The sequence below is a fragment of the Pyrgilauda ruficollis genome, unplaced genomic scaffold, assembly GCF_017590135.1.
Source record: "Pyrgilauda ruficollis isolate IOZ18807 unplaced genomic scaffold, ASM1759013v1 scaffold75, whole genome shotgun sequence".
Classification (NCBI taxonomy): domain Eukaryota; kingdom Metazoa; phylum Chordata; class Aves; order Passeriformes; family Passeridae; genus Pyrgilauda; species Pyrgilauda ruficollis.
This window is the reverse complement of record NW_024529377.1, coordinates 978,893-1,004,370: the sequence shown is the minus strand read 5'-3', so window position 1 is coordinate 1,004,370 and position 25,478 is coordinate 978,893. Positions and strand designations below refer to the sequence as shown.

Here is a 25,478-nt window from a genome sequence, read left to right as displayed (position 1 = left end):
TTCTTTTCATTAGACACACTACCTCACTCATCTTGCATATCTATAAACTCAAAACATTTTTGTAAAGTGAATTTAAGACAACAGTAAAGATTTTTCAGAAGGATGGCTTATTTTGCATGAAAGCAGTTGGGGCAGCTGTCCCACTGAATGCCCTCACAATCTGGCTGCAATGAGATCCTGCATCTTCTCCAGCACCCTCCTCATTCTGCACATGATCTCCAGGTGCTTCCCTTCTCCTGCTTTTCATTTTAAGAAAACACAGTTTGTTCTGCATGTCATCAGCTGACTTACGCTGTGTCTCTGGGCTCTTCGGCCAGGCTTTGCCCAGAGTCTCGAAGGCACAGATCAGGGACTCCATCTGAACCTCTTTCTCCCTCATGTCCTCATCCTCTTCATCATGCTTTGGAAAAGCTGCTCCCATGCTCTCCAGAGAGTTCTGTGGAGGCATGAGGGAAGGTGTGATTGACAGAAGGATGAGGGCAGGCTAGGCACACACTGCAGTGCAGCTCAGTCTTCCCCTGCAGCCTGCACACATCAGCCCTCGTGCCCAGCTCTGGCACTGCCAGCAGCTGCAAAGGGGCACAGCAGGCTCTGTGGCCTGGCACCCAGACACGTGCCTGTGCTACACCAGTCTGACTCCCAGAGCTGCAAGGCTCTGCTGATACTAAACACAAGCACTCTACACAGCTTCCCAGGAGCCTTTTGCTGCCTGTAGAGCAGTCAGGAATGAACTTCTCAAGTGCTAACAGGGTAGTGGTGGACATCACAGGCAGGACTCTGTCTAAAGAATAGTTGGGCTAATTCAGAATTTGGGCAGCACAGGTAGAACCACCCCAGGGCTCACCAACTGTTCGGTATTCAGCCCCACCAAAGATCTTGACTGAGTGTGGGGAATCCCTCATATTATCAGCCCTCTGGGCAGAAGTCTGGCATGCAGCCAGCATCACTGGGACTTTCACCACTTGAGTGTTCTGCTTTGAAAGAGAGAAAACTCAAGAAGTTGAACTGTCACCTTCTTTATCATGGGGAAGATGATATCAGCAAGTTCCTGGAACCGGTCTTCCTTTGTGGCCTGCAGCACCCCAGCTGCACAGCGCAGTGCCACCATCTTATACTTCAGGTTTTCTTTACGACATTCTTTCAGGAGAGCCTGGACAACATCTGTGATGGTGGGCTGACCTGGCACTGACTTCTGCAGCTCTGCACTGAAATGCAAGGCACATGGACATTACCACGTTAATCCCAAAATCCACTGTTCCCACAGAGGAATTAATTCCTGTGTCCAGGCACTCAGTCGCCTACCAGTAATTGTAACAGAAGTTACACTGGAGTGCTCTTTCTCACTGTTTGTCTGCTCTCCCTGTATTATTCTCTTCTTTTCTCATATGCTTCCAAGGCATTTTCTCCCTCACTACTCTTCTGTCTCTTCCTCCTTTTCCCATTTAAGGTCTCCATCTTCCCCCTTAGTCTCTGCTTTCCTCTTAGCAACTCTGGCCTCTCAACATCCTCCTCTTCCTCTCTAAATCAACCATTTACTTCTGCAGGTCTCTCTGAAGCATCACTTGCTCTTCACATACTGATAAGAGATCAGGATGGTGGTAACAAACTTTCTTTAATCTCCTTAGAACCCCCTATGCAATAACAATGTATAACAACCACCCTTTTGAGATCTCAGATCCTGAGGGTACCACCCCATTCAAGCCACTTACCTGCACCCAGAAACAACACTGGCAATGGCCTTTAACAGCTCCTCCTGCAATGACAGAAGAGACATCACTGAGAAGTGCCACACAGCCAAAACGCACAGTCCTGCTGCACAGGGCAAACTTTTGTGCCCTTCTGCAAGGGGCAGTGGGGAAACATGCCACTGATACCAGTTTGGAGAAGCAATGTCTATCTCTTGCCACTCATCCTGCAGAGGACTTAACTTTCTATCTGTATGGAACTGGCAGCAAAAAGGGGCCTTGCAGCACCTCTGAGCACATGCTAGCATCCCTCCAGGCTAGGAATGGTACAGTGGAATTAGTCTAAGTGGGAGACCAACTCCTAAAGCAGTCTGAATTCCACCTACCAATCGTCCCAGTCATTTCAGTATCAGCTAAACACAGGACAAAAGGCAGACTCCCTGCATCAGCATTCTTACTGTGTTACTCTGCAGCAGAGACTGCATTTCCTGGCTTAAGGGCTGTACGCTGCTGGTCTCACAGCAAACCATGAGGTGACAATTCCCTCTTTACCTTCCCAGTCCAGGTTCTCCCTGGTAGGCCTTGCAGCAGTGCAGAGAGCACCATTCCCAGATGTGGTGGGACAAGGGAGCCTGTCTGTTTGGCAATTGATGCCATGGCAGCTGCTCCCTGAGCTTTCATCTTCCAGGACTGGGACTGCAGAGCCTTCTGGGTGATGGATATCAACTCCTGCAAATACAGTCTGATCCCACCCTGGGTACCTGCAAGTCAAATGGAGGAAAACTATAATTTTGATACAAAACAAACATACTTTGATCTTACTAAAAAAAAAAAGAAACCCCAAAAACAACACAACAAAAACCACCACAAGTGAACAAGACCAGTGCTACCCTGAAAAAAAAAAAACAATCAGTTATAGATCTCTGTGAAGTTTTGGCTATGAGATATATCAGAAAGGTCAACTTCAGGCAAAAGCATGTAGAATTCCTCCCAGCCTGGATGAAGATAGACTCTTTTCTAGGGGTTCTAAATAAAGTCTGTTCTGTATTTAGACACAGAGCTCATTTCAGTCCTTCCACAAAGCCGACACTAGACCTTGTGTCAACCTGTTTCTAAGGAATTCAATGGTGGTTTGTTTTTTTTCTTCCAAGAACAGATCACTAGAGAACCTTTTTCAGCTCCTTTCTCAGACTCCAGAAAAATCATCTGGTAACTGAGGAACCAAACCTGAAATCTGAAAGAGTCAGCAAGACAATACTATAATGCATCCAGATCTTCATCTATAGAAAAAACTCCACTTCTATAGCATAGATTAATTCATTGAATCTAAACCCAGAGGTATTACTACAGAGATCTCCAAAAGAGAGAAAGGGCAAAGCTCTTGTAACTTTGAAATGTGCAGCAACCTCTGTAGGCATAAAAATTTCCAAAGATGTCTAGTTATCTGCACCATCAGAGCCACATTACAGTGGCATTCAGTGTATCACAATTTCAAAATACTTCTACTGTGCTTGTCCACCCTTGTGATCAATGCCCCTGTAATTATTTTAAATAGCCAGAGAAGGCAAACTTCAAACAAATCTAGAGCAAGGAAGAAAACGGGAACAAGCTTCCAAAATCTCTTGCCATGAAAACTCTGTATTTTCAAAATGGAATTCTAGAAAGCATGCTATTTCTTGTCTCATGCTTTCCAGAAAGTTTTACTATTTTTAATACAACATACCAGGTACATTTTCCTGCCAAACTTCAGTCCACAGAGTAGAATTCTCCTTCTCTCCTTTCTCTTCTTCAGGAACTTCATGCATCCCAAGAAAAGCCAATGGCAGCACTTGCTTGGCATGGTTCTTCAGTACATCTGGGCTGTAGCGTCCCATAGCATGCACAGTTAAAGCACAGCCTGCTCTGTAAACTGGCTCTGAAAGAGCAAAACAAGCACCTTAAGATTGAGAAGCAGGATTATTCTTTTAACTGTTTGGTTTGGCTCTTAGAAAGCAGAGTAATGCACAGTATTGTGTAACATTGTATAGGAATTATTCAGCCAGTGAAACAAAGCATCATGACACAGAAATGTTCCTTTACTAGCCTTTGATGTCACCAGGAACTTTTTCTGCACTGTATTCTGTAAGAGAATACCTCAAAAGCAACACACCTTCCTTCTCCATGTACCAGCTGCTGAGTTTGTGCAGCAGCTTCTCAGTGCTACTGTCCCGGGAAGTCTGTAAGAAGGAAGAGACTCAAATTATTCAAACGCTTCAAAGAAGACTACCTATAAAGAAGCAAAATAAAACTTAAAGCCCAGCTTACCCTGACTAGATGCCCCATAGCAAAGGCAAAAGACTTCTGTACCACACTGTTGCGATCAGTCAGGCCACTAAGCAAAGCACTCATAAGTTTGCCTGTTGGAAGAAACTTTACTTTATCAAAAGCATTACACTCTATTCCTCTGGCAAGAATTGCAATAGCCTGAATTTCATTAGACTGCCTGAATTCATGCATTTTTCCTGACTGTATGTATGTGGGGTTATTGAGTCTGAGTCGTTACGTTTAAACTAGCACTGGTGTTTTGCACATTGACTGATAATGTTCCTATACGCAAGCACTCCACACTTTCATGCTTTCAGCTTCATTTCTATCTTGCAACAGAAAGGCGTGGTTCTTTCTACTATCAGAAGAGACCCAAAGAGGCAAAGTCGCTGTTCACGGTCCACCCATAGCTTAAGTTGAAAGAAAAAGTGCATACTGACAGTGCTGCCCTAACATAGGCATTGTTAGACTGCTCCAAGAAAAACAAGAAATATTTTTGCCTATTCCTACTCAGTGCTAGTGAATTCCTTCAGCTCCTTCCTCTACCTCTTCCAACTTGGTGGGGTACTCAAGCTATTCCAAGCATGCCAATCTCAAGCAAAAACTTCAAACAGCTCTCTGATAAAAATAAACATGTAATTATCATTCTTGTGCTAAACTCAAGGGAAGAAACACCACAACAACAAAAAGTTCCTTTAAAACCTGACACTAAGAGACAAATCTTACCTGAATAAGGTGTTAAGTCTTGAGGGCACTGTGTGGTTAATGACACAATTACACTGGCACAGCCCCCCTGGAAGATTGCAAGGGGAAACAAAGGTAAGATAAAACAGTATTTGCCACTGGTTATTATCATTAATGCTTGCTGTGGTGTTGCACTTGTAAGACATGATCTACACCCACTGACCTCTATTCTCATAATCCAAGAGCAGTAAAGTAGAAGCAGTAAAAGTTCGCAAAACACGAATGACAAGAATTTAAATAGGAAGTGAAAAAGGATCCACAGTCAGGACAGAAGATCCTAGAAGATTTCCAGCAATCAAGGTCAGCCTTCTGCACTCATGTGTCACAGAGCACAGCAGCCATGTAGCCTAGAGGAGGCTAGGGCAGCACACATTCAGTAGACTGATGTAGTGGAGATGGACTCATGTCAAATGACTCCAGTACCTATCAACCCAAGCTGCTGCTTTAAAAGACATAGTCAAAGGAACCATATTTACATTGGCACTGCTCTATATTCCCTCTTTCATTTCCAAAAGAACTATTAAAACCACAGACATACCTTTGTGCCAAGGCCAACTCCACTCTTGATCAGTTCACACAGCCGAGGGACCAATTCACTGAGGACAGACACATCCAAATACTGCAAGCTCTAGAGAAAGGCAAGAGACAGGGAGACAGAGTAAAAAAGTAAAAAAAAAAAGAAAAGCCATGATGGTAACTTAAGTTTGGGTATTTCTAGCAGAGGCACTCAGCACTGCTGGCTGGTCCTCATCTGAATCACAAGAGCTTGCTGCATGATGAGGAGAAGACCACATGAAGTGGATTCCACCATATAGAGATTCTCCTGTCCCACCTCTCTGTTGAGCTGACCTTGCTAGAACTATCATTTGCTGGAACTGGTGTTCTCCTGCACTCCAACTCTTCAGGAAGCCTGAAACTAACACACTTGTGAGAATGAAATGCAGAGGCATCTCGTATCTTAGGACCTGTATCTTAGGACTCAACATTTCCCCCAACTCTCTGAAACCAGGAAGCAACAATATATCCAAACTAGGGCCAAATATATCCAAAACTGGGCCTCATGTTACCAGCACTCTATGTAACACACTGTTTCCAGACAGGAGGTCCATTCTCTAGCAAATTCAAGGATCACTTACTAAATAAAGGTAACTGAGCTTCCAAAGTCAGATCAACTGTTACTTCCCCCATCACTGGTGAAGGAAATTATCCATATAATCTCCCAGCCAGCCCCAGAATATAAATATAAAGGAGGTTCCTCATAAGCCAGGACATCTCCACAATACTCCAGGGAAGCCATTACTGTCTTTCCCCTACCCTACAAAATCCCAGTCAATGATCAGGGCACTACAGCTGATCCCCCAGGACCGCCAGGGTACGACGTGGCCTGGAGGAGGGACAGCAGCAGCTGCTGCAGCCTGCAGGGATGCAGCAAGTACACTTTTACATGGAGCCTTTCATTCCCAACTGCTTTACACTCTATTTATAGAGACCACTCCACCTGACACCAAAACTCAACTCCACATGTTGTTATGTACAGGAGGGCTTGCTGTTGCTGTTTTTCCAGAAGCCAAGGAAACAATAAATTGCTCTGGTGGCTACAACTCCCCTAAAACTTGCTCAACCCTCACATTTTCTACCTGCCCACATGCCCCTGGCATCCAATGCCTGAGCAGAAAAGAGGTGCCTTTTTTGTTTGAAAAGAGACAGGTTCCTACAGAGGACAAGGAGTTTTGTCAGGACAGATCCTGCAGTACAGCATCTGGGCATCAGCAACTCCTCCTCCAGCAGCAGGAAACTCTGGTGCCAAACACCATTTGCTGACAGTGTTTCCAGTGATTTCAGCATTTTCGCTAAGTACCTCCACCATGAAAGTATGGGCAAGACCCAGATAGGAATATCTAAGGCACCACAAAACAATGGTTGAACAGCATTTATGCCTTACCAACAATGACTATCATCAACTTAAGACCCAGGTGAGAAGTTGGTTTTGGAGTTGTGGGCTAGAGATGAAGAGATATGCTAACTAACATAATCTAGAATCAGCTGAGGCTCCATCCAAAGAAAAGCACTAGAAGGATGCCCTCTTCATCAGAGCAGGCAGGTTTTTAGATGATGAAGCAATCCATCTGACTCCAAATGGAGCCAAAGTTATTCACAACTGATATGAGGGGAAAGCAACAGTGGCATGATGAGAAGTTTGTACATGAAAAAGGAAGTGGACACACAGCCACATGGAGATGTGATAAGAAAACAAACCTGAAGAGGTATTCTGGAAAGCTTCCATTTTAATTCCTCTTCTTCTACAACATACCTTACACTGGAACCCTTCTGAAATCAATACTTACCATGTTAATCGTTTCCATCATGGGAGATGACTTGACAGCACTAAGTCTGGCACTATCCATTGCAGTCTAAAAACAAAACAAAATTAAAAAAAAAAACCAACAGGAAAAAGCACCAAACAAATCCAAGTGTAAACACAACATGAAAACAGTAGAAAGGGCAACAACATCAGCCATAACTCAGTTACACTAAAGTCCATTTCAGATGCATGGAGAAAGCAATTATGCCTACAGACTATGAATGTTTGTTTCCCTTTCATAGGCAGATAAGTGTTCTACAGGGAGAGAGAGAGGAAGTGGGAAAACAAATGGGGGAAAACTCACACTGAACTGTTCACATTGTTCACTCCCTTTTCATTTGCAAAGGGATAATCTAATTGAATCACAATGAAATTAGCTAAATTTGTTTCTAATCAATGGGTTTCAATCACTTTCTCAAGGAGACTGTGATTGTTTAATATGGTTCTTTGACAACAATTAAATAACGTGGTGCTGACAACATCCACCTCCAGCCGATAGTGCTACAAGCACACCTTCCAACTGAAGTTATATGAAGACCTAAAGTTAATCCCTTGGGAAAAACAGCAGTGACATTTAAAAACAGAAGACTAAAATTGCTCTTCACTTTTGGAAACATACAGTGGTCTAGGGAATAAAAATTATCCCAATCCTTCAAAAAAAACTCCACATTTGTCCAGCCATATTCCGTGACCAAATCTTTTTAGTAACTTATTAGCTATTTCTCTTTGCTTTTTAACACCTCTCTACCAAATCTGCTATTTTTCTGTTCACTGAATGAAGATTAAATCTTTGTCATCTTTGCTGAGTTGATGCTTCCCCGTTACAGCTGCACTTACTTTCTCTTGATCTGTTGCAGAAAGACTCAAATAATTGAGGACTTGAGGCTCCAGCACACTCAAGGATTCCAACAGGGCTGGGATAAGTTTTGGCGCATGAGGTTTCAGCATAGACCCAGCACTTTTACTGATCTTCACAAGAGTGTTAATACTGGAAAAAGATTAAAGAGGAGGTCAACAGAGATACACACGAAATTATCTAAAAAGCCTCTCTTATCTCCTGTATTCCAGATACACTAATATAAATCTTCCTTCAAATAAAACCATGTGTAATTTTTGCTAAAACAAAATTACTCTCTAGCCCTGAGCTTCCAAGGGATGTTATGTATATTTTGGCCAGAGATTGCTTACTTTGGCCATGGAATCACAACAGGAATGGGCAAAGAGGGAGTACTGCAGACAGATAAGGGAAGAAATAACACACCCCCATGTTTTAAACAAGCAGTGGGCAAAGTCACCCTGAGACATTCATTGTCTCTGCCCAAGAAAAGACAAGTTACAATAATCTATTCAAACCTTACTAGTCAGTTTCAGACTGATCACATCTCTCATGCTGCATTTTGACAAAGGGGTTTTATATCTCCAAAAGGAATGAAAAAAGTTCAAGAAATATTCTTTTGTTAGAAGTCTTCTAGCCTTCCTAAGAATTACTTTTGTCAAGATCAGCTTCAACTCTGAATTTTCCAGTTTTTCTGTCCCTCAGTCAAAGGAAAGAATAAACAAGGTTATAAATTGACAAGCATATAAAGTCCCTACACATCAAAGAACATTGAACTGTTACAAGACATAAAACGTATTTGAACAGTGTGACCAAATGCAGTCACATGTGGGATGTGAACTGCCAATATTCACAAGAATTTGTGAAATCAGACATGGCTGTTTGAAGAACCATGGGACTTTTTCTTCGCAACAAGAACAAATATGCCAGTCCCAAAGGACAGCCTTAGCATGGCACACTGTTTCTGGATCAGCCTGCTATTTGTACAGGGAGAAAAGAACTTCCTGCTGGGAAATGCCTGAATCTGGCATTTGCAGAGAGGCCACATACTTCCAAAAGACAGGCAGAGTTCTCAGGGCTGCTGTTTAAACTCTGAAAAAAGAACTCAGCAGGAAAACTCTTTTGGGGAGCAACTTGTCAGTTCAAACATGAAGAACATTCTGAAACTCAGGTGAATAAGTTTGGTGTCTCTGGTCAAGACTCGACCCCCAGGAACTTACATGGTGCAAAACTAACCTGAGAGATCGGACTTCAGCAACTGTGCTTACTATTCCTTTGTCTAGGAGGCAAGGGAGCAACACAGCTATTGTCTTCTGACCTGCTGCTCCTTTAGAGGGGTCACACATTTTCACACAGACCTGGGGACAGGTGAGAATCAGTGCTGCAAACATGCACAAACGTCCCCCACAGATTATATTAAAGCACTTTCTCCTTTAGATAAAAGAAGCCAACAGCAACTAAACAAACTGCTCATGGCCAAGCCCAGGCTCTGTTACATCTTCATCTTCTCTCCACAAGGTAGTTAAGCCAACTAAGTTGAGTCAACTACAATCCACTTTCAGAAAAGACAAATTCACAGCCTAGCAGGCTTTGACCTGAATTTGGATGAACACATGAATCAAATAGCCTCTCAGTTGAAGGACAGCCTATCTCAGCCACAGGGACTCAATCATTCCATACAGCAGAGCAGCAAGTCACAGATGAGAACAGATTCTGCAATCACAACCTTTCACAACAACATCTGGGAACCAGATCCCCACTTGCAGCATTAAAATATCATGCACTATGAAGACTGTGATTTCAAACACAGCACTTTAGATCCACTGCCACCCATGTGACTTTTTCAGAGGATCACCAACAAAATATCAAGTGCGTACTACACCCAAAAAACCTTGTCAGTAACAGCGTCACAGAGAAGTCCAGTACACAGTTACTCTGTTTCATACCAGTACCACCAGGCTTGGTCAACTATGTTGGTCAGTCTTGGTAAACTGTTGAAGTTACAGTAAGTTTACTTAAATTCCACCCCCCAGTAAGCAAAAAACATCAGAGGAAAAACCCACAGTTTATTACACCCTTCCTTTGCTTGTATATACCTTAACATCACATTACCCTCAAGCAGCAGGACTTCACTAGCATCAACAAAAATACATGGGAGTGGTGATGATTACTAAGCTCTCTAGGGCAGTCTTTCACAGTTCAGTCTTTCACAACTGGATCTTAGACTAGAGATCCTCTGAGAGAATGTAGTCTATGGTCACTCCTGACACCAAAACCATATATGCCTTGTCTATATGTGCCTATGACAAAATTGTAGTTTTACCTTGCTTAAAGTTTTTAGGGCTAGTTCTGCCGCCTTTCGCACAGTCTCCTAAAAAAAAAAAAAAAAAAAGTCACCAATTACTTATCTTATTTTTATTCTTCTAGAATGATTAATATTAATCAATAAGCATTAACACTAGAAAAGACAAGGCTATCTTCATGGTCAATACTTAATATAAAGTAGCAATATCTTTAGAAGAAATTATTAGAACATTGTTAAAAGATATTCTGGCTTTGGTCCATCTGAGTATCTGGTACAATCAATACACTGACAGAGCTGAAACCTGGAAGGACCCAAAGACACTGACGTCACATATGCAAGTTCAGCACACCATATATCAGTTCAGCACACTAGAAGTCCAAAATAAATGTTTTTTATATTCAAAAGTTAAGTAACTACTCAGGAATTCTTTTATTTCAAGGAAAAATCTCAAATCATCTAGAACAAGCACAGCCAGAACAAAACCCAACACTTCAAACATAAAGAGAATTTCCAATGTGACAAGGAAATTTTACTTTCAAGGAGCATGAATTTCTAGTCTGCTTAATACTCAAAACTCCCACTGGCTTCAAGCTCACTTGTCAGAGCTTGATCACTGTACTGTTTGTTGAAGATTCCTGTTCAGTTCTCAGTTCCATTACCTTAATGTCATCTTGCACTCTGAACAGAACTTCCCAGATCTCTGGAAGCTTGCCTAAGACATCATCCAAAGGTCTTCCTCTTAGTAAGTCATTTAGTGCCAGACAACTGTAAACAGGGAATTTTATTTCTTTCACACAGTGTTCTTACTTGATATAGGTGTATATATTCAGATATCCTTATAAATATAAATAAACAGTGAGATCTATTTCACACTCCTTACTTTTCCCAAACACTAAATCTACTCTGTCACAAGAATGTCTCCTTTGGCAGAGAAAAAAATGCTCACTCATTCAGGTAAAAACTGAAACAGGTCATAGGAGGTGAAAAGGCTGCTGTGGTGAAAACTGCTACTGCAAACATTCCAGTGGCAAAACTGTTTTAGTCTTCTCTTCTTTAAGCATACAGTAAGAAGAAACCAAAATGGCATGAATTATGGAATTGAAATTAAAATGGAGGTTTTCAATACAGCATAGCTACAAACCATTAAAAACAAAAAGCAGTTTATTAAAAATGGCATCCTGCTACCATGCACATAACTGTCAGATTGACAAGGTTTTCTAAGAGAAAGCATTATTTCAGATTCAAGGATAGGCAAGAACTAGTAACCAGAAAACTAATTCTTCAGAAGATGTCCTTTAGTATAAAGCAACATGCAATAAAAAATTTCAGGCAAATAGCTTCAAGATTTTATCATACTTTCAAGGGCAGGCTGCAAGGCTGGGCTGTATCCTGATGAAAGGATAAGTCCTCTTTTCCTCCTCAGCCTCTTCAGGTTAACAAGTTTATGATGAACAAGAGAAAAGAACCAAGTTCAAAGACAAATCCAATACTTTTCCCAGCAATACCTGGATTCTCTGATCCTCCAAAGACTGCTGGTTAGGTTACTGACCAAATCCTCAAGAATTTCCTTCATGTACTTATCAACCTACAATTAAAAAAATCATTAAACAAGTACAGCTATGCATCCTTGTCCAGTACTCTGTAAAAAAAAGAGTCCATTTGGACAATACAACCTGCTTTCAGCCACATCAGATGAACTAATGCTTGCCAGTGCTGTGCAAACTTTCTCTAACTGTACTTTAGAAACACCTTTCTAAGCACTGCTCGAGTGCTTAACATTGTGAAAGATGCAACACGAAAAGTCCCCTAAGGCCTTTACCAGCTGAACTGTTAAAATGCAACACCACACATGTATTTACTCGAGAAGAAGTTGTGTTTTGATGAGGAATTAGAGTGAATAACTTCACAGTAAGATCAGCTTTCCTAGAAGAAAAAAATGCAAATCCAATCCCAAGACTTGCAGAACCAGAGCAAGGGCATCTTATGAAAATCACTTATTCCTGAAATACACCTGGGAGGAGTGCTCCAAACAGATGGAACAGCCTCCAACCATGAGCTTCCTCCCACTTAAAAACTGAGGAATTATATTTTAGTGCACTTCCTTTAGGAAGGCATCTTAGGCCATAAGGATTCCTGAAAAACTTACCATAAGCAGCATCAAAGCAACATCAAAGCGGGAAGACCCCATTTTAAGTAAGTCATAAACTTTAATGTTGGCTGCACAGACAAGGTCAGCAAAATCCTTTCACATATGAGAGTGCAAAACCTCTGTGCAAGCTCCAACCTCATCCATGAGGTACCTCCTTTCCAGAGCAGTACCTCACCCCTTTCTGCACTGCCCCTCCTTTCACAAAATGCATCTGTCCCACCAGGATCTCCTATACACTGCTGGCTGGCAGCAAAGCCCCTTGCCACACCTTGCTGGTCACTCACCATTGACTTGTCAGTGACCAAGGCGTTCCAAATGCTGGTCATTGCCTGACGAATGCCCAGGTTGGGGTCAAACTGGTAACGGTAGAGCCGGGGAAGAAGCTGGGGCAAAAATGGAGCCAGCTGCTCTCCAGCCTTGGCAGCTATCACATTGAAACCAAAAGCTGCTCCCTGAAATAACAACAAAATAGTATTTGTTGAAACATTGTTCACTCACCCAGTTATTGCTGATGGGCACACCACAGTCAGGGGCAAAGCTGACTGACATAGTTTAGAGTTAGACCACATCAAAAAGTCTAGAATGGTACTAGAATTAGCCCATCCTCACAGCTACAGTAAGATAGTAATCTCACACTCAGCAGACAACATACTACTTCAAAACTTTCTTCCAACCTTAAATGCAAGATACTGATTGATCTAATTTGCAGAAATAGTACTGGTGAATTAAAACTATGAAGATTTATTTAAATATGTTCTTCCAAAAGAGATTCTTTCTTGGCTAAACTGGTGAGGGTGGGCCACTGCTTCCTTACAACTCTGCTGATTTAGAAAAGTAGAGTAACTCAGAAACTGAAAAACTAAAAACAAAATAACACCACCTTATTTCTAAAATCTGAAATTTCTGGGAATTATAATTTTGCATCTGTCCATATTTACTTTAAACTTCAGTATTCTTCTATGACCTTTTTTTTCTCCAACACTGTTAGTTCCACTGTCACTTCTAATACAGTGGAACTGATGCTTGCCTGTGATGTACCACAAGATTTGGCAGGATAGCCCAAGAAATTACTCAGTGAAGGCAGTGCAGTGACTGCCTCTAATGACTGCCTGTTTTCTGACTTGCAGTGTCAAAAGCTGCCACTCAAAACCCCACACTAGGGACTTCAAAGGACAGGATGTGTTGTTTGGGTTAATCTAGAAAACAGCAAAAAAGACACATTTTCAGTTAGGACCACTGCCATGAAAAGCAAGAAGTTGCAGAAAGTGTAAAGAAAAGTAAGGCCTCCAAGGCCTTACAGCATGCTCTGAAACAGGCCTGAACAGCATGCTCTGTTTAGCTCTTGTGGGGGGTTTAGAGCACTGATTTCCAGGTGTCCCCTTCAACTTAAAAGATTTTGCAAATTCTTCAAATGCCAAAGCTCAATCCACACCTTCTGAGTGGATTTTCTTGACTCATCTGGGCTGGAGAAATGCCACAAGGGTCGGGAACCTAACTATGCTCCTGTGCTTTTGAAGTGCTGAGGGAGGTCTTGAGGGGTGCTGAATTGTCAAACTCATCCTGGATGAGAGTTAAAGCTGGGACTTATTTTTTGCACTAAGCGGTGTTGTCAGGAACTCAAAACAAGTTCTTCCATGCTTCTGTGAAGCCAGCGAAGAGTCCCCGCATATAAGCTCTGAACAGTACACCTAAATCTTCAAACTTATGATGCTCCTTTTTTCACCTGGAAGTGGATCCAACAGTATTTTGGCTTTGCTAAAGCTCCCACTGTTTTAAAATATTAAAACTTGAGTTAAAAAGTGATACTTTTGACAACAGTGCTTTTTAGCAACTTGCTAAAAAGTTACTTTTTACTCTGCCTCCTTAAATAAAAAAGATCACTTTTTTTGGCATCCAAAAATTCATCCAGTTTTCAAAACATTATCACTGTTTAATGAACACATTAAGGACTGTCCTTCTAAACACACTTAAAAAAATAAAAGGATGTCAGATAATTCAGAGGGGAATGTAGGATTATATGAATACTCTAATACCAAACTTTTAAGAATTTCAAGTAATCCTAAATTTTCTTCTCAGCCTGCTAAATTTGCCTTGGACTAACACCAAAGCATCAACACATGCAGTTATTCATAAAATATATAACCAGGAAAAAATCTATTTCTCCATAGAGAAATGTATTGTTGTTTCCAGAGTTCACAGTGGGAATGGAAGTTGTACGAAAGCAGAGCATTACCTTCCGAGAATTCCACATGGCATGATGGTTGGCCAGATTCATGAATTTGTACACCAGGTCTGGCTGATTGAGGTCACTAGCCAGTGAACAAAGCTCCTTGTAGGTAGAAAGACCTTGACTTTTAAAAGCAGAAGGAAAATCAGTGTTACTATGTTTAGTTAGACAAATGCTACAACACCTAAAGCTATATTCAATTCACATTGTAAAGCAGGCAGAGAAAGGTGAGTAGCACATCTGTATTACACAGAAATAGTTACAATAACTTAGAGAACAAGCAGGAACAAAATGTCAGGAAGGAGATTTTTTAGGGAATTCTGCTTCAGCACTGACTGTGTCTCTGTCAGAGACTATCAGTAAACTTACCCATCTGGGGTTTTACTCAGACCTCCCTGAAAGACCACAGTTTCTCCAGTCATCTCATGTTTGGCTCTGATAGAAAAGAAGTCCAGTATTACCAAACTCTACAGTTGAATACACTGCACACTACAGAACATGTAATTTTGCTTTATTAACTTAGGAACTTGACATTTTTTTCATTCCAATCCCACAAAAAGCATACAGGTGGGCAAAGCTACACACACTTCAAGGGATGTCATTAACCTCACATGTAATGTTAAGAATACATTACAGCAAGTGAAAGTTTTGCTATGCAAAGGTAGAAAGTCAAAATGAATGATGACTTTTTAGTTCTGCCCAGACATGAGCCATATAATGGACAGCAAATCTGTACTTAAAAATGAAATAATACCATTTTCATTCATCTTATTTCTTCCTGCTTAGCACCAATGAATCCCTACACTCTAAGCCTAGGTTTTTATGATTCAGTGGCCAAACCTACACCAGGTTAGATGTTAAAGAGCATTTCCAATACTGACCAACATGACCTCTAGCCATGAGTCTTGTAAAACCAGCATTTTTCATACTAAAGCTGACAAGCGACCATTAACAGCACTTCCTTAGCAAAAGGTGCCTTTCAGCACAAGCAGGTCACCACTTCCACAACATTCACAATGTGCAGAGTGGTCATTGTTCTCTGCAATTACACAATGCAGCAAGTAGCAAATCTAAGCAAATCCCAACCCATTTGAACCTCTCGAATCAGGACGGATATTATTTTGAAGTTTTGCTGAATGGAACAAAACCAGAACAACTTCAGTCACAAAACACTCTAAGCTGATTTAAGAAATGTTCAGTTTGACTCTGATTGGCTTGCCCTTGACCCCAAAACATCTCTTCCCACACAAAAAAGACACACATTTTTATTCCCACCAGACACATAACTCAGAGTACTCTCTCACTATGCTCTGAGTTCACTGTACCTTTTCCCAGTCATAAGGGTATCAACGAGCGTAGTGACTAGCTCTTGCTGATCCTGTTCACTTCCTAGTTCATATATCAGCCCAAGACCTTTTGAAGCAACATCTTGACTAAGCTCTGCAAGAGATTTTACCAAGCAAAATTCAAGACAAGCATGTAACTAAGCTCTACACAAATTTCAAAAGTAAGGTTCAACCAAAATCAGGACATAGCAAACATGGCTCTATTGGACTTCAGAGCTCTCCATTTCAGGGCAGATCTAGTCTGCCATGACACAAACTTTGCATTCTGAAGCTGCAAACTCTTCTGAAGGCATAAACCCCTTCAAATTAGGTGACATCTTCACATAACTATTGCTACTGCAAGTTTTGAAACAGCAGAAAGAGTTCCAAGAGCCATAGGTATTTTGACATGCTAGTGGCACCTGAAATCAACTGTGGTAATACTCTCTTCAGCTTCAGTGCTGAAGAGGCTGCTGGATGACACTCTTTCCACTAGCTGCCATGGGGAGAGCTGTAAGGCAAAATGTGCTAGCTTAAAGAGTTCTCAGAGTTTCTGTTCATGCGGAACTCTGTTATATACATCCTGTTGCCCAAAGCAGAGCTGAAGTAACACCACTTCTGTTACTACAGTCTGAAGGGGCAAATGCAGTGTGCTTTTTAGCCAAACGCACAAAAAAGTTGTGCTTCTTATCTCTGCACACGATGCCTAGAAAAGGAATCACTCCTATTAAGATAAGAAATGGGGAGTTTCTATAGTCATCTTTTAATGCTGACTGACACAGTGTAGTTGACTTGATGCCTGTTGAAAGATTCCCTCCAGTCTGCTGAATGCCCACGAAAAGACATATCTTTTAAGATGCAGCAGTACTTACCATCACTATCTGACAGAATTGAAACAAATGCACTTTGAATATCCTTGAGATGAGACTGTAAGATGAGAAAAGAGGACATTATTTTGGATCCTTTGTTTGTCTCCAGGCAAGTTTCTAACAGAGGCTACTGTAAAAATGGAGTTGCCCATTTGAGCTGCCACTTATGACTAGAACTGTCCTTGTTTAATACAAGGCAGCAATGCACCATAAATCTGGATTGCAGCCATATGGGGCTTTCTCCAATCCCAAACTGGTGAGTTTTGCAACCTCACTACAAGGTGCACTGTTTAGATGAGTGCAATATTTGGCAATGTTCTATATAAAAATTTACATTTGCAGAGCAGCTTGTCCCGAAGCTCTTTATCAATACCTGTAGAGTACAAAATGGTTACTTGATTCCATCACAGTCCATAGTACCTCTATGCAGATGGAGGACATTTTGGTTGGGAATGTTTTATTTAGTGCTTGTATAGGAGTTTTCACATTTTCTCATTATGGACAAGCACTTTAAATATAAGGTTCATAAAGCATACCAAAAATACACACTACATGAAGCACATTCTAACTGCTCTTAGGTACCAAAGATAAACACCATGAAACACAAGTTCTGTTCTCCTTCTTCCCCTCCTAGACCTCTCAAATATTTTCCAAATATAAAACCTAAGCACTGTACACTATACAGATACCAAACTCTACTTCCCAATGGAGGATGTAGTGCTACTTCAACTTACAACAGCTATTTACATTGAAACATCTGACTTGGATGCAAGTCAGTTGTTTACAAAGGTGATGAACACCCTTGTTCATCTGCCAGATAGTCTGTTCCTCTAGAAACAAAAGATAGGCCGTGTCTCAAAAAGATCTCAGTAAGGACTATACCAGCACAGGGAGAAAAGAGACAACAGAAGTGAAGGGCAAGGAAGGGACAGAAACAAGACCAGAAGCAAAAATAGGGACAAGGAGCCAGTGTTAGGGAAAGGCATATATCTTACCTTAATTGCTTTGTGGGTACTCAGCTTTTTCACCAATGACAGAAGCCAGATGCAAGCTGCCTGTCTAACATGTGGGTTAGGACTGATGATGTGCTTGTTCAAAATAAGGTCTAGGACCCAGGGCACCACGTCATTCACTTTCAAATCTATGTGAAAAAAAGAAAGGTGGAGGGGAGGAACTTAGTCCACACTCATTTTAATGGAAATAATGAAAAACCTAATGAACTCAAGAGTACTCAGGTGACACCTTAATCTCTGCTTATTCAGGAAGTCACTGGAGTCACCAGGAAAGTAATAATAGTAGAATAAATAACACAAATACAGAATCCTCCTAAATCTTCATGAACATGTTTTAGAGCCTGTGGCCATGAAGAGGTACCATTCACACTGCCTAAGACTCAGGGCAAAAATTTTTTTTTTTTAGGACTCACAATTTCTGGAGCAATGGCAAGGTTTCATTTTTACAACATGCTCAGCTTTCTGTACACTGCACATCTAAGACCACTCTCACAAAATTAAAACATGTGTTTGCAGGTCTGACACTGATATTTACAGTTGCCTGATTTGAAGTTAGCCTTTTGTCACACTTGTATTTCAATGGGTACAGAATCTTAGTCCTTAAATAGAATTTCTGCATTTACTGCACATATATTTCACTTAATTGTATCACTTGAAGCTACTGGAAAACACTTATGATTTGATTTTATAATCCTATTTTCCTGTTCAGTGTTCAAAGTGGTATTTTAAAAAATTTGTGTATTAAAAACCCAAAACTAACTCAACATGGCAAACAAAAAAAGAAAAAACCAAACAAATACAGAGTCAAGTGGCAATGAATTACATAAGCAGCTATTTAAACAGCCCATGATTTAAGTCTTCTGCCCTCTGAGCAGACTGACATGAAGACTTAAAACAACCTGTATATAACCACAAACACAAAACTTCTCTTGCGTATTCTGTTATAAACCAAACACCACAGAAATGAAGCTTGGAGCCAAGTGTTAGCCCAGATATTTCCCAACCCAGCCCCTGCGTTAGGAAGACCTACCTGAAGGAGGGATATATTCCTCCTCTGTGACTGTCCATGCATCCCGTGCAGCCACTGAGCTGGTTCCAACAGCAGCACTGGTAATAGCTTCACCAACAGTGAACTGCAGCTCTATCTGTTTGGCCTGAAAAACACATCAGAGCATCACTGACAGTACTAATGAAGTACTAAACAAAACTTCTGGCACTTAATCCACAAAACCACAGTCTCTTTCCCAGTCCCAATGTTCAGCACCAGTTTACAGTAACATCACTCTTCTGGTGAGCTTCTGAGACTATGTGGCACCTCAGACCCACTGAAGTTGATGGAAAACGAGGCAATGCCAAACTGTCTGAAATGAGTGATAAAAGCTTACATTTCCACATTTTTTAAAGCATATCTTTGACAAAGTATTTACTAGTCTCTGCAGAAGCTCATCTTGGTGAAAAGAATTTAACAGAATGAAAATAAAACAAAGTTAAAATGATGCTCATAGTGATTAGTGAAAATTGGCTATATGGCTTTACTATAATAGGGAGTATTGAAAGAGTCTCCGGTAATTCCATCCAGAAGCTGATGTCTTAAAAGATGCAGAAACCTTTTCTCACATTAAATTAATTCAGATGGTACTTGTTTTGCTTCACTGTCCTCCTTACACTATCCTCTGAGCCTTCATGAACAAGATATGCCACTTTCTTGTCAGTACTTATGATGAATTTATGATGAATTTTGTAAGAGCTGGTTTCCATAACCACTGAGTACCTTATAGACAGTTTTCCTTATGCTCTAGAGGCACAAAATGCTCAAAAGGCTCTTGGAGAATTAAGCCCTTAGCTTCCTGCAATATAAGATAAATAATTTTTTTTTCAAGCACACCTTTTATAAAGGAAGTTGTAATGTCCCCAAGCAGTTACAGGAGTAGAACACAGCATTCAGAAACATCTTTTGATGTTTGGGTACATAGTATTCTCAGTATTTTTAGTATTCTAAGTATAGTGATAGGACTAGTGGTTAAAGGCTTCAAACTGAAAGTAGGCTTAGATGAACTATTAGGAAGAAATTCTTTACTGTGAAGGTGATGAGGCATTAGAAGAGGTCACTCATAGATGCCCCAGCCCTGGCAGTGCTCAAGGTCAGGTTGGATTGGCTTTGAGCAATTTGGTCTAGTGTGAAGTGTCCCTGCCCTGTCAACAGTAGAGGGGTTGGAACTAGATTACCTTTAAGATCCCTTCCAACCCAAACCATTCCTGTTTGATCACATCAGAATTGGAGCACTCAGCAAAGCATGCCTGTCTGATACTCAACAGCCACTTCTACCATGCAGAATCCTATGTCAGTATCACCAAGGAAGAAAGGCAAAACAAGATGCAAATGAAAAATGCTAAAAAAGCATTTTTTATTTAATTTTGCTATCTGCCATATTGCAATATGTACACAAGCTCTGAAGTACTGTGAAAGAATGCAGTGTATTTCAATAATGAATTCAGATGGACTACAGATACATATATTTCTACGAACTTCTAATTTAAGTGAGTTGTATTAGCTAATGTAGCTCAGAGGTATTTATATTACCTACTTTCAGAGTACTTTTGAAGGCCAAATGCAGGCCTAAGGCTTCATTAATATAAGCTCTGGAGATTTTATATAACAGTGCACAAAAAAAAAAAAATCCATAAGCCCTTTGAAGGGGAGTGAGTATCTGCTCAGACTGACAGAGACCCGGACTAGAAAGTTTTTAAACTGTGGCATAAAACCTTTTACCAGCCCCAAGTCTATCTCTGCTCTCTATTTCAAGGCAGTTTTAAAAAACCCAGAGGCACTATTACAAAAAGTCAACTCCCCTTGTAAATCTGGCTCTAGCGCACATAAAAAACACCCGAAGAGAAATACTCACTGTAGTATAAAGAATAATACACTGATAATGTCTCACCTCCACAGAATCCATTAAACCCTGCAGTAGTAGCTTCTGGTGGGGAAAATCTTCATCTCCCACTGGGAAGTAACCTAACGTTTGTATTGCTCGTTCCTTCATCTTAAATACAAACAAAAAATACCACCATCATATAACCTTCCTTTAAGTCCATAAGATGCACTTTAAACCCGCTATTTCTCACCCTTGCTGAAGTTTCACTCAAGGTATCAGATGTACATGCAAGCAGCTTATTACACCAATCAGTGCACCTCTTTTCCAAAGTAGATCAGAAAAAATGTCCTGTTATCTTTGAGGATTATGTGCAGGTAAAGGAAGATATTCCCATTTTTCTTGAATTAAAATGAAGACCATTCACATTTTCATCTCTTAAGCCCCTAGTTATGACTATAGAAAGCACAAGTGATCAGTGCTAGACAATATTAGAAAGACCTAGACTCTCGTCAACTCACTAAAGCCAACAAAAGCCTAATTCCTTTGAAAAACAAGGCTGAGTTTGGCATGTAATACATATACCTAGTGAGCATTCAAGAAATGAACAGGAATCATAAGAACACTACAAAAATCTTGCCTTATTTGTTTCCTTGCTGGAAGGGATTCGAGCCAGTAAGTTTTCAACAAGTTGCAGCTTTGTAAATCCTGCTCCTTCGTTGGGGATTGGCAAGGGGCCATTCCTGCCAATCTCCCCAAGAGCCATACAAGCACCCACCACAAGGAAGGGAGAAGTACTGTCCAAAAAAGAACCTAGAGGGAAAAGCAAACCAGGATGACTCAGATTTTGTATTACTATTTAGCAGTGGACTGGCACTTGTATTTTATCCATGCAAGAAGCAAAGCATTAATCTCCTCTACAGCTAGTAGGAAGCATTATGTTAGAAAAAAATAGGAGCAAAAGGAGACATTGAGAGGAATCTAGGCAACAATATTACTCCTGATTGTGCTGTGTTGGTCTGCAAGTTATGAAGTACACCTAGGTTTTACTGAAATGTCCATACATCTAATCAGATTATATTCCTACAGGCTGTAAGTTCTATCACAAAAATTGAACTCAGCATTAAACTATCTATGGGCTGAGCATCTCAGAAAAATTCTCAGCCTGGGTTGAACTAAAAAAAACCAACTGTTACATGCATCAAAGTCTTAGGCAGGAAGTTACCTATTGTCTCTGTTGTCGACTTTATAAGTTGTTCTTGCTCCGGCATGACTGAAGTATTTGGTTGTTCTAGATCATGTTGCTCCATTGTTCTGATTTTTCCTTTGGCCAAGTACCTTCCTATTGTAAATCCCAAAGCTAACAAGGATCCATGTTGGACCTCTGGGCTCTACAGACAACACCAACAGTGAAAAAAAATCTCATTTTCAAAGTAAGTAACACTTTGCACAAAGCACTGATTTAAAAACACATACGGACAAGCCAGATCAGAAGTTGCCCTAAAGAATGCAGAGCTCTAACACATAATAAAACAACAGAGTTTGATATTGTTAGTGCTCTCTGATGAATGTAGTTCTTTAAGATTCATTAACAAAACTTAAAAGAGATCTAGGAAGACAGATTAGAAATGTATAACCAGCATGCACATTCCTAAAGCTGTTTGGTAGCCAGACTTAAAAAAAAAACCCCAAACTACATTGTCTCTACTTAAAAACCAGACATATTCAGACAAAGGGGACAAAATGGTAATACTGCTTAGGTAAAAGGCAGTATAGCATCTGCATGGCTAAGAATGAGTTCACACCTGGCCAATGCTGAAGGCAATACCTTTATAGCTTGGCAGGCCACAAATTGTGAAATCTAATCAATACAATTAAATGTCACCAAGAACACTAATTTCTCTGATTTGATGCTGGAACTATTTAATGATCATGTTTATTCATACAAGTGAATTCTAGCAAAAGGATTTTGTGGAGAAACAAGGCTGTGAGACTCAAATGCTACCTAGCTGGAGAAAAAAACAAAGGGAGGGGTGCAGGAGCTTAAGCTTGGATTAGTTCATAATACCTCTTGTTTCTTAACACTACAAATGTTGCACCAGTGCAATTGTGCCGCCACAATGGGATCCTCAACCTAGCCTGGCCACCAGGCCATGATGTGGTCTCACTGCAGCAAAGCCAGCAGAAGATGGATCCTTCCCTCATCTCCATTTTAGTTGTCCACATAGCAGTCCTTACTGAGACACTAGGATCACCACTACCCCTAGGTGTACAAATTCAAGTGGTTTTGTAACAGCAAGTCAGAGCTCTACCTGATTCAGACTCACAAAGGCATGGGAACACCCTGCTTTTTTTTCCTTTCATGGTTCACATGGGAGAGTGGGGCTGAAAGCGAGGGGGGGTTGGGACCCATCTATACTGGCTTCGTGACTGCAGGAGCTGCGCCCTACACAAAACTGAGCAATGACATGGCTTTGGCTCACACGCAGAGCTTTCACAGATTCAAAATAAATCATGTCTGTTAACTACAACATAAAGCAATCAGCACTTCTTGTCAGCCTGTTACCTGCAATGTAAAATGGTGGCCCTTTAAGTCCTTTAGAGACTGATACAAAACCATTTTGGGGAAACAGAACCTGGAAATACTACTGCTTTCCCTCCCACACAGGATTCAAGACACACCAGCACAGAAACCCAACCAATTTGTATCCAGAACTCCTTTTCCATGCTTGCAGTGGCAAAATGGAGAAATAAGGATAAGGGGAAGCAAAAGGAACTGCTGGAGAAGGGAAGGCAGGCAAACCCAGCATGTAAAGATACAGCTGTGGAGGTCTGCTGAGCAGCCCATGTGGGGCAAGAAGGAAGAAGGCACAGCTCTAACACAGCACAAGATCCTGAGGTGGTGAGGATCCAGTGGGTGACTATGGCTCAGGAAGGGAAGAGCTGAACATTTAACAAGTTAAAAATTTTCTTGATTCTGTGAGTGCTCAGGAATAAGGAACAGGTAAACAGTTTGAATGAAGTAGGTAGTGCGATCCATTACCACTCCATGGGATGTGGCTATTTAGCTGACTAAAACTGGTTTAATACATTACAGTACTTTGCTTGGGACGTGTCTCCATGAAATCCTCCTACTGACTTTAACAGCTTCAGAGATTAATTTATTTAAAGATCTGTTGCACTCACCTACAACAAAAATCCCTTCTCAACATCCAACTGGAAGTCAGTTAGTTAATTTTACACCCAGATTAAGGTTAATACATCCTGGACACATGGTGAGATTCAGATATCCTATCAGTTACATGATGTGAGAAAAAGCAAGAAGCAGACAAGGAAGGTAGTTACATGGTTGTCTTTTGTCATCTTGATCAGCTGCTCCAAGGATGCCTTAAGCTCATCTCCAGACATGGTAGACAGCACTACAGAATAAAACAGGGCTGCAAGCTCACGCATTTCCTCTTTGTTAGTGTTCATCAAGTTCTGTGGGAGTTAAAAAAAAAAAAAAAGGGCCATAAAATATGGAAGCAGCTTCTTACCCAGTATGTTCATAAAGAGTTTCAATATACAAAGACAATTGTCATGGAGATACATAAACAGTTCTTAGTTCAGAAAGCACACTTTAAACCAACAGCATTATCATTTAGTAAGAAACACAGCCCTCAATTCAACAAAACATTCATTACACACTGAGCACTTCGGTGAAAGACCACCAGCCATAAGAGGGCCACCCACCAGCTCTGTGTCAAAACCATGCACATTGACTTCTTGGCTGAATTTTGTCTTCAGCTAAGAGCTTCCAGGTTTTGCACTCATATTGTGCTAAAAAACCTCACATCCTAAACCACTACACTTACCCTAAACCACTACACTTTCCCTGAGCTGCTGGAGGTTTCCATACCCTTTTCATTAATCAAAGGGAATTAAAAAAACCTCAAGAGAGTTAACCATTCAAACACAACCATGACAAAAAGAAGTGTCCAGGAAATCAAGTTCTCAAAGCAAAATTACCTAATTTGTACTTGAGATCTTGCATTGTCCAAGTAAGTTATTAAAATTTGAATTTTGGAAGCTTTGGGTAATTTGTTAAGACATAATCTTACCTCTACCAGTAATTTGATGTATAATGCAACACACTCCCATGAAAAATTCATACCCAAATCTTTGAGTGCCTTGGGCTACCATAAAGAAACCAAAATGAGCCACGCAAACAAACAAGAAATGATCCATCAGGGTCATGAAATGTAATGCTAACTTCAATATAGCATCAGATCACATATCTGACTTCCAAAAAACTCCTCAACCTGTTTGCTTCACTTGGCAAGGCAAAAACACACAAAATATGATTTACAACACTATTTCTGGAACTCGGTATTATCAATATTTACCCCTAGAAGCTTAATTCTGCAAACAGACACTAGGCCCAGGACAAAGAAGAGTTTCCTACAAATGATGAGGAATACTGAAAAGGGCAATGTTTTTAAGTATTCTCCTGTGTAGTTCATACCTGCACTTAAATGAGAAGTGATAACCTGCATACAGCGCAATGCAGCACAGATATCAGAAGAAACTATTAGAATACATTCTAATGTTTTTTAATACTTGACTAAGTATTTGTTTCTGCCAGATTGCCCCAGTGAAAGTAATGGCAACCTGTAAGACTTTCAAAAAATCCTAGATGTTTGAGGCAAATAATGAAAAAGCAGAGAGCTTTTTCTCATATGCCTGAGAAAAGAATCTAGAGAACACAGATTTCCCTTAGACTTATTCCCAAGCAGACTCCAGTGTACAGG

General features: G+C 40.7%; 1 protein-coding gene across 3 annotated transcripts in view; it reads right to left on the bottom strand.

Moving 5' to 3' along the window:
• ECPAS (Ecm29 proteasome adaptor and scaffold) overlaps positions 1-25,478 on the bottom strand; it is a 57,439-nt gene that overhangs the window by 5,559 nt on the left and 26,402 nt on the right. For all 3 annotated transcript variants that reach the window (XM_041486281.1, XM_041486280.1, XM_041486282.1), the window contains exons 20-45: positions 24,034-24,168; positions 21,914-22,079; positions 21,329-21,501; positions 20,758-20,859; positions 18,849-18,972; positions 17,801-17,946; positions 16,809-16,863; positions 15,937-16,051; positions 14,981-15,046; positions 14,618-14,735; positions 12,669-12,836; positions 11,741-11,820; positions 10,895-11,000; positions 10,254-10,301; positions 9,167-9,288; positions 7,933-8,083; positions 7,079-7,144; positions 5,272-5,361; positions 4,716-4,782; positions 3,990-4,081; positions 3,835-3,901; positions 3,409-3,600; positions 2,238-2,446; positions 1,710-1,753; positions 1,013-1,205; positions 292-436 (exon numbers count right to left, since the gene is read on the bottom strand). In XM_041486281.1, coding sequence (XP_041342215.1) covers positions 292-436; positions 1,013-1,205; positions 1,710-1,753; positions 2,238-2,446; positions 3,409-3,600; positions 3,835-3,901; positions 3,990-4,081; positions 4,716-4,782; positions 5,272-5,361; positions 7,079-7,144; positions 7,933-8,083; positions 9,167-9,288; positions 10,254-10,301; positions 10,895-11,000; positions 11,741-11,820; positions 12,669-12,836; positions 14,618-14,735; positions 14,981-15,046; positions 15,937-16,051; positions 16,809-16,863; positions 17,801-17,946; positions 18,849-18,972; positions 20,758-20,859; positions 21,329-21,501; positions 21,914-22,079; positions 24,034-24,168 — 3,040 coding nt within the window. The remainder of the gene's footprint in view (positions 1-291; positions 437-1,012; positions 1,206-1,709; positions 1,754-2,237; positions 2,447-3,408; positions 3,601-3,834; positions 3,902-3,989; positions 4,082-4,715; positions 4,783-5,271; positions 5,362-7,078; positions 7,145-7,932; positions 8,084-9,166; positions 9,289-10,253; positions 10,302-10,894; positions 11,001-11,740; positions 11,821-12,668; positions 12,837-14,617; positions 14,736-14,980; positions 15,047-15,936; positions 16,052-16,808; positions 16,864-17,800; positions 17,947-18,848; positions 18,973-20,757; positions 20,860-21,328; positions 21,502-21,913; positions 22,080-24,033; positions 24,169-25,478) is intronic.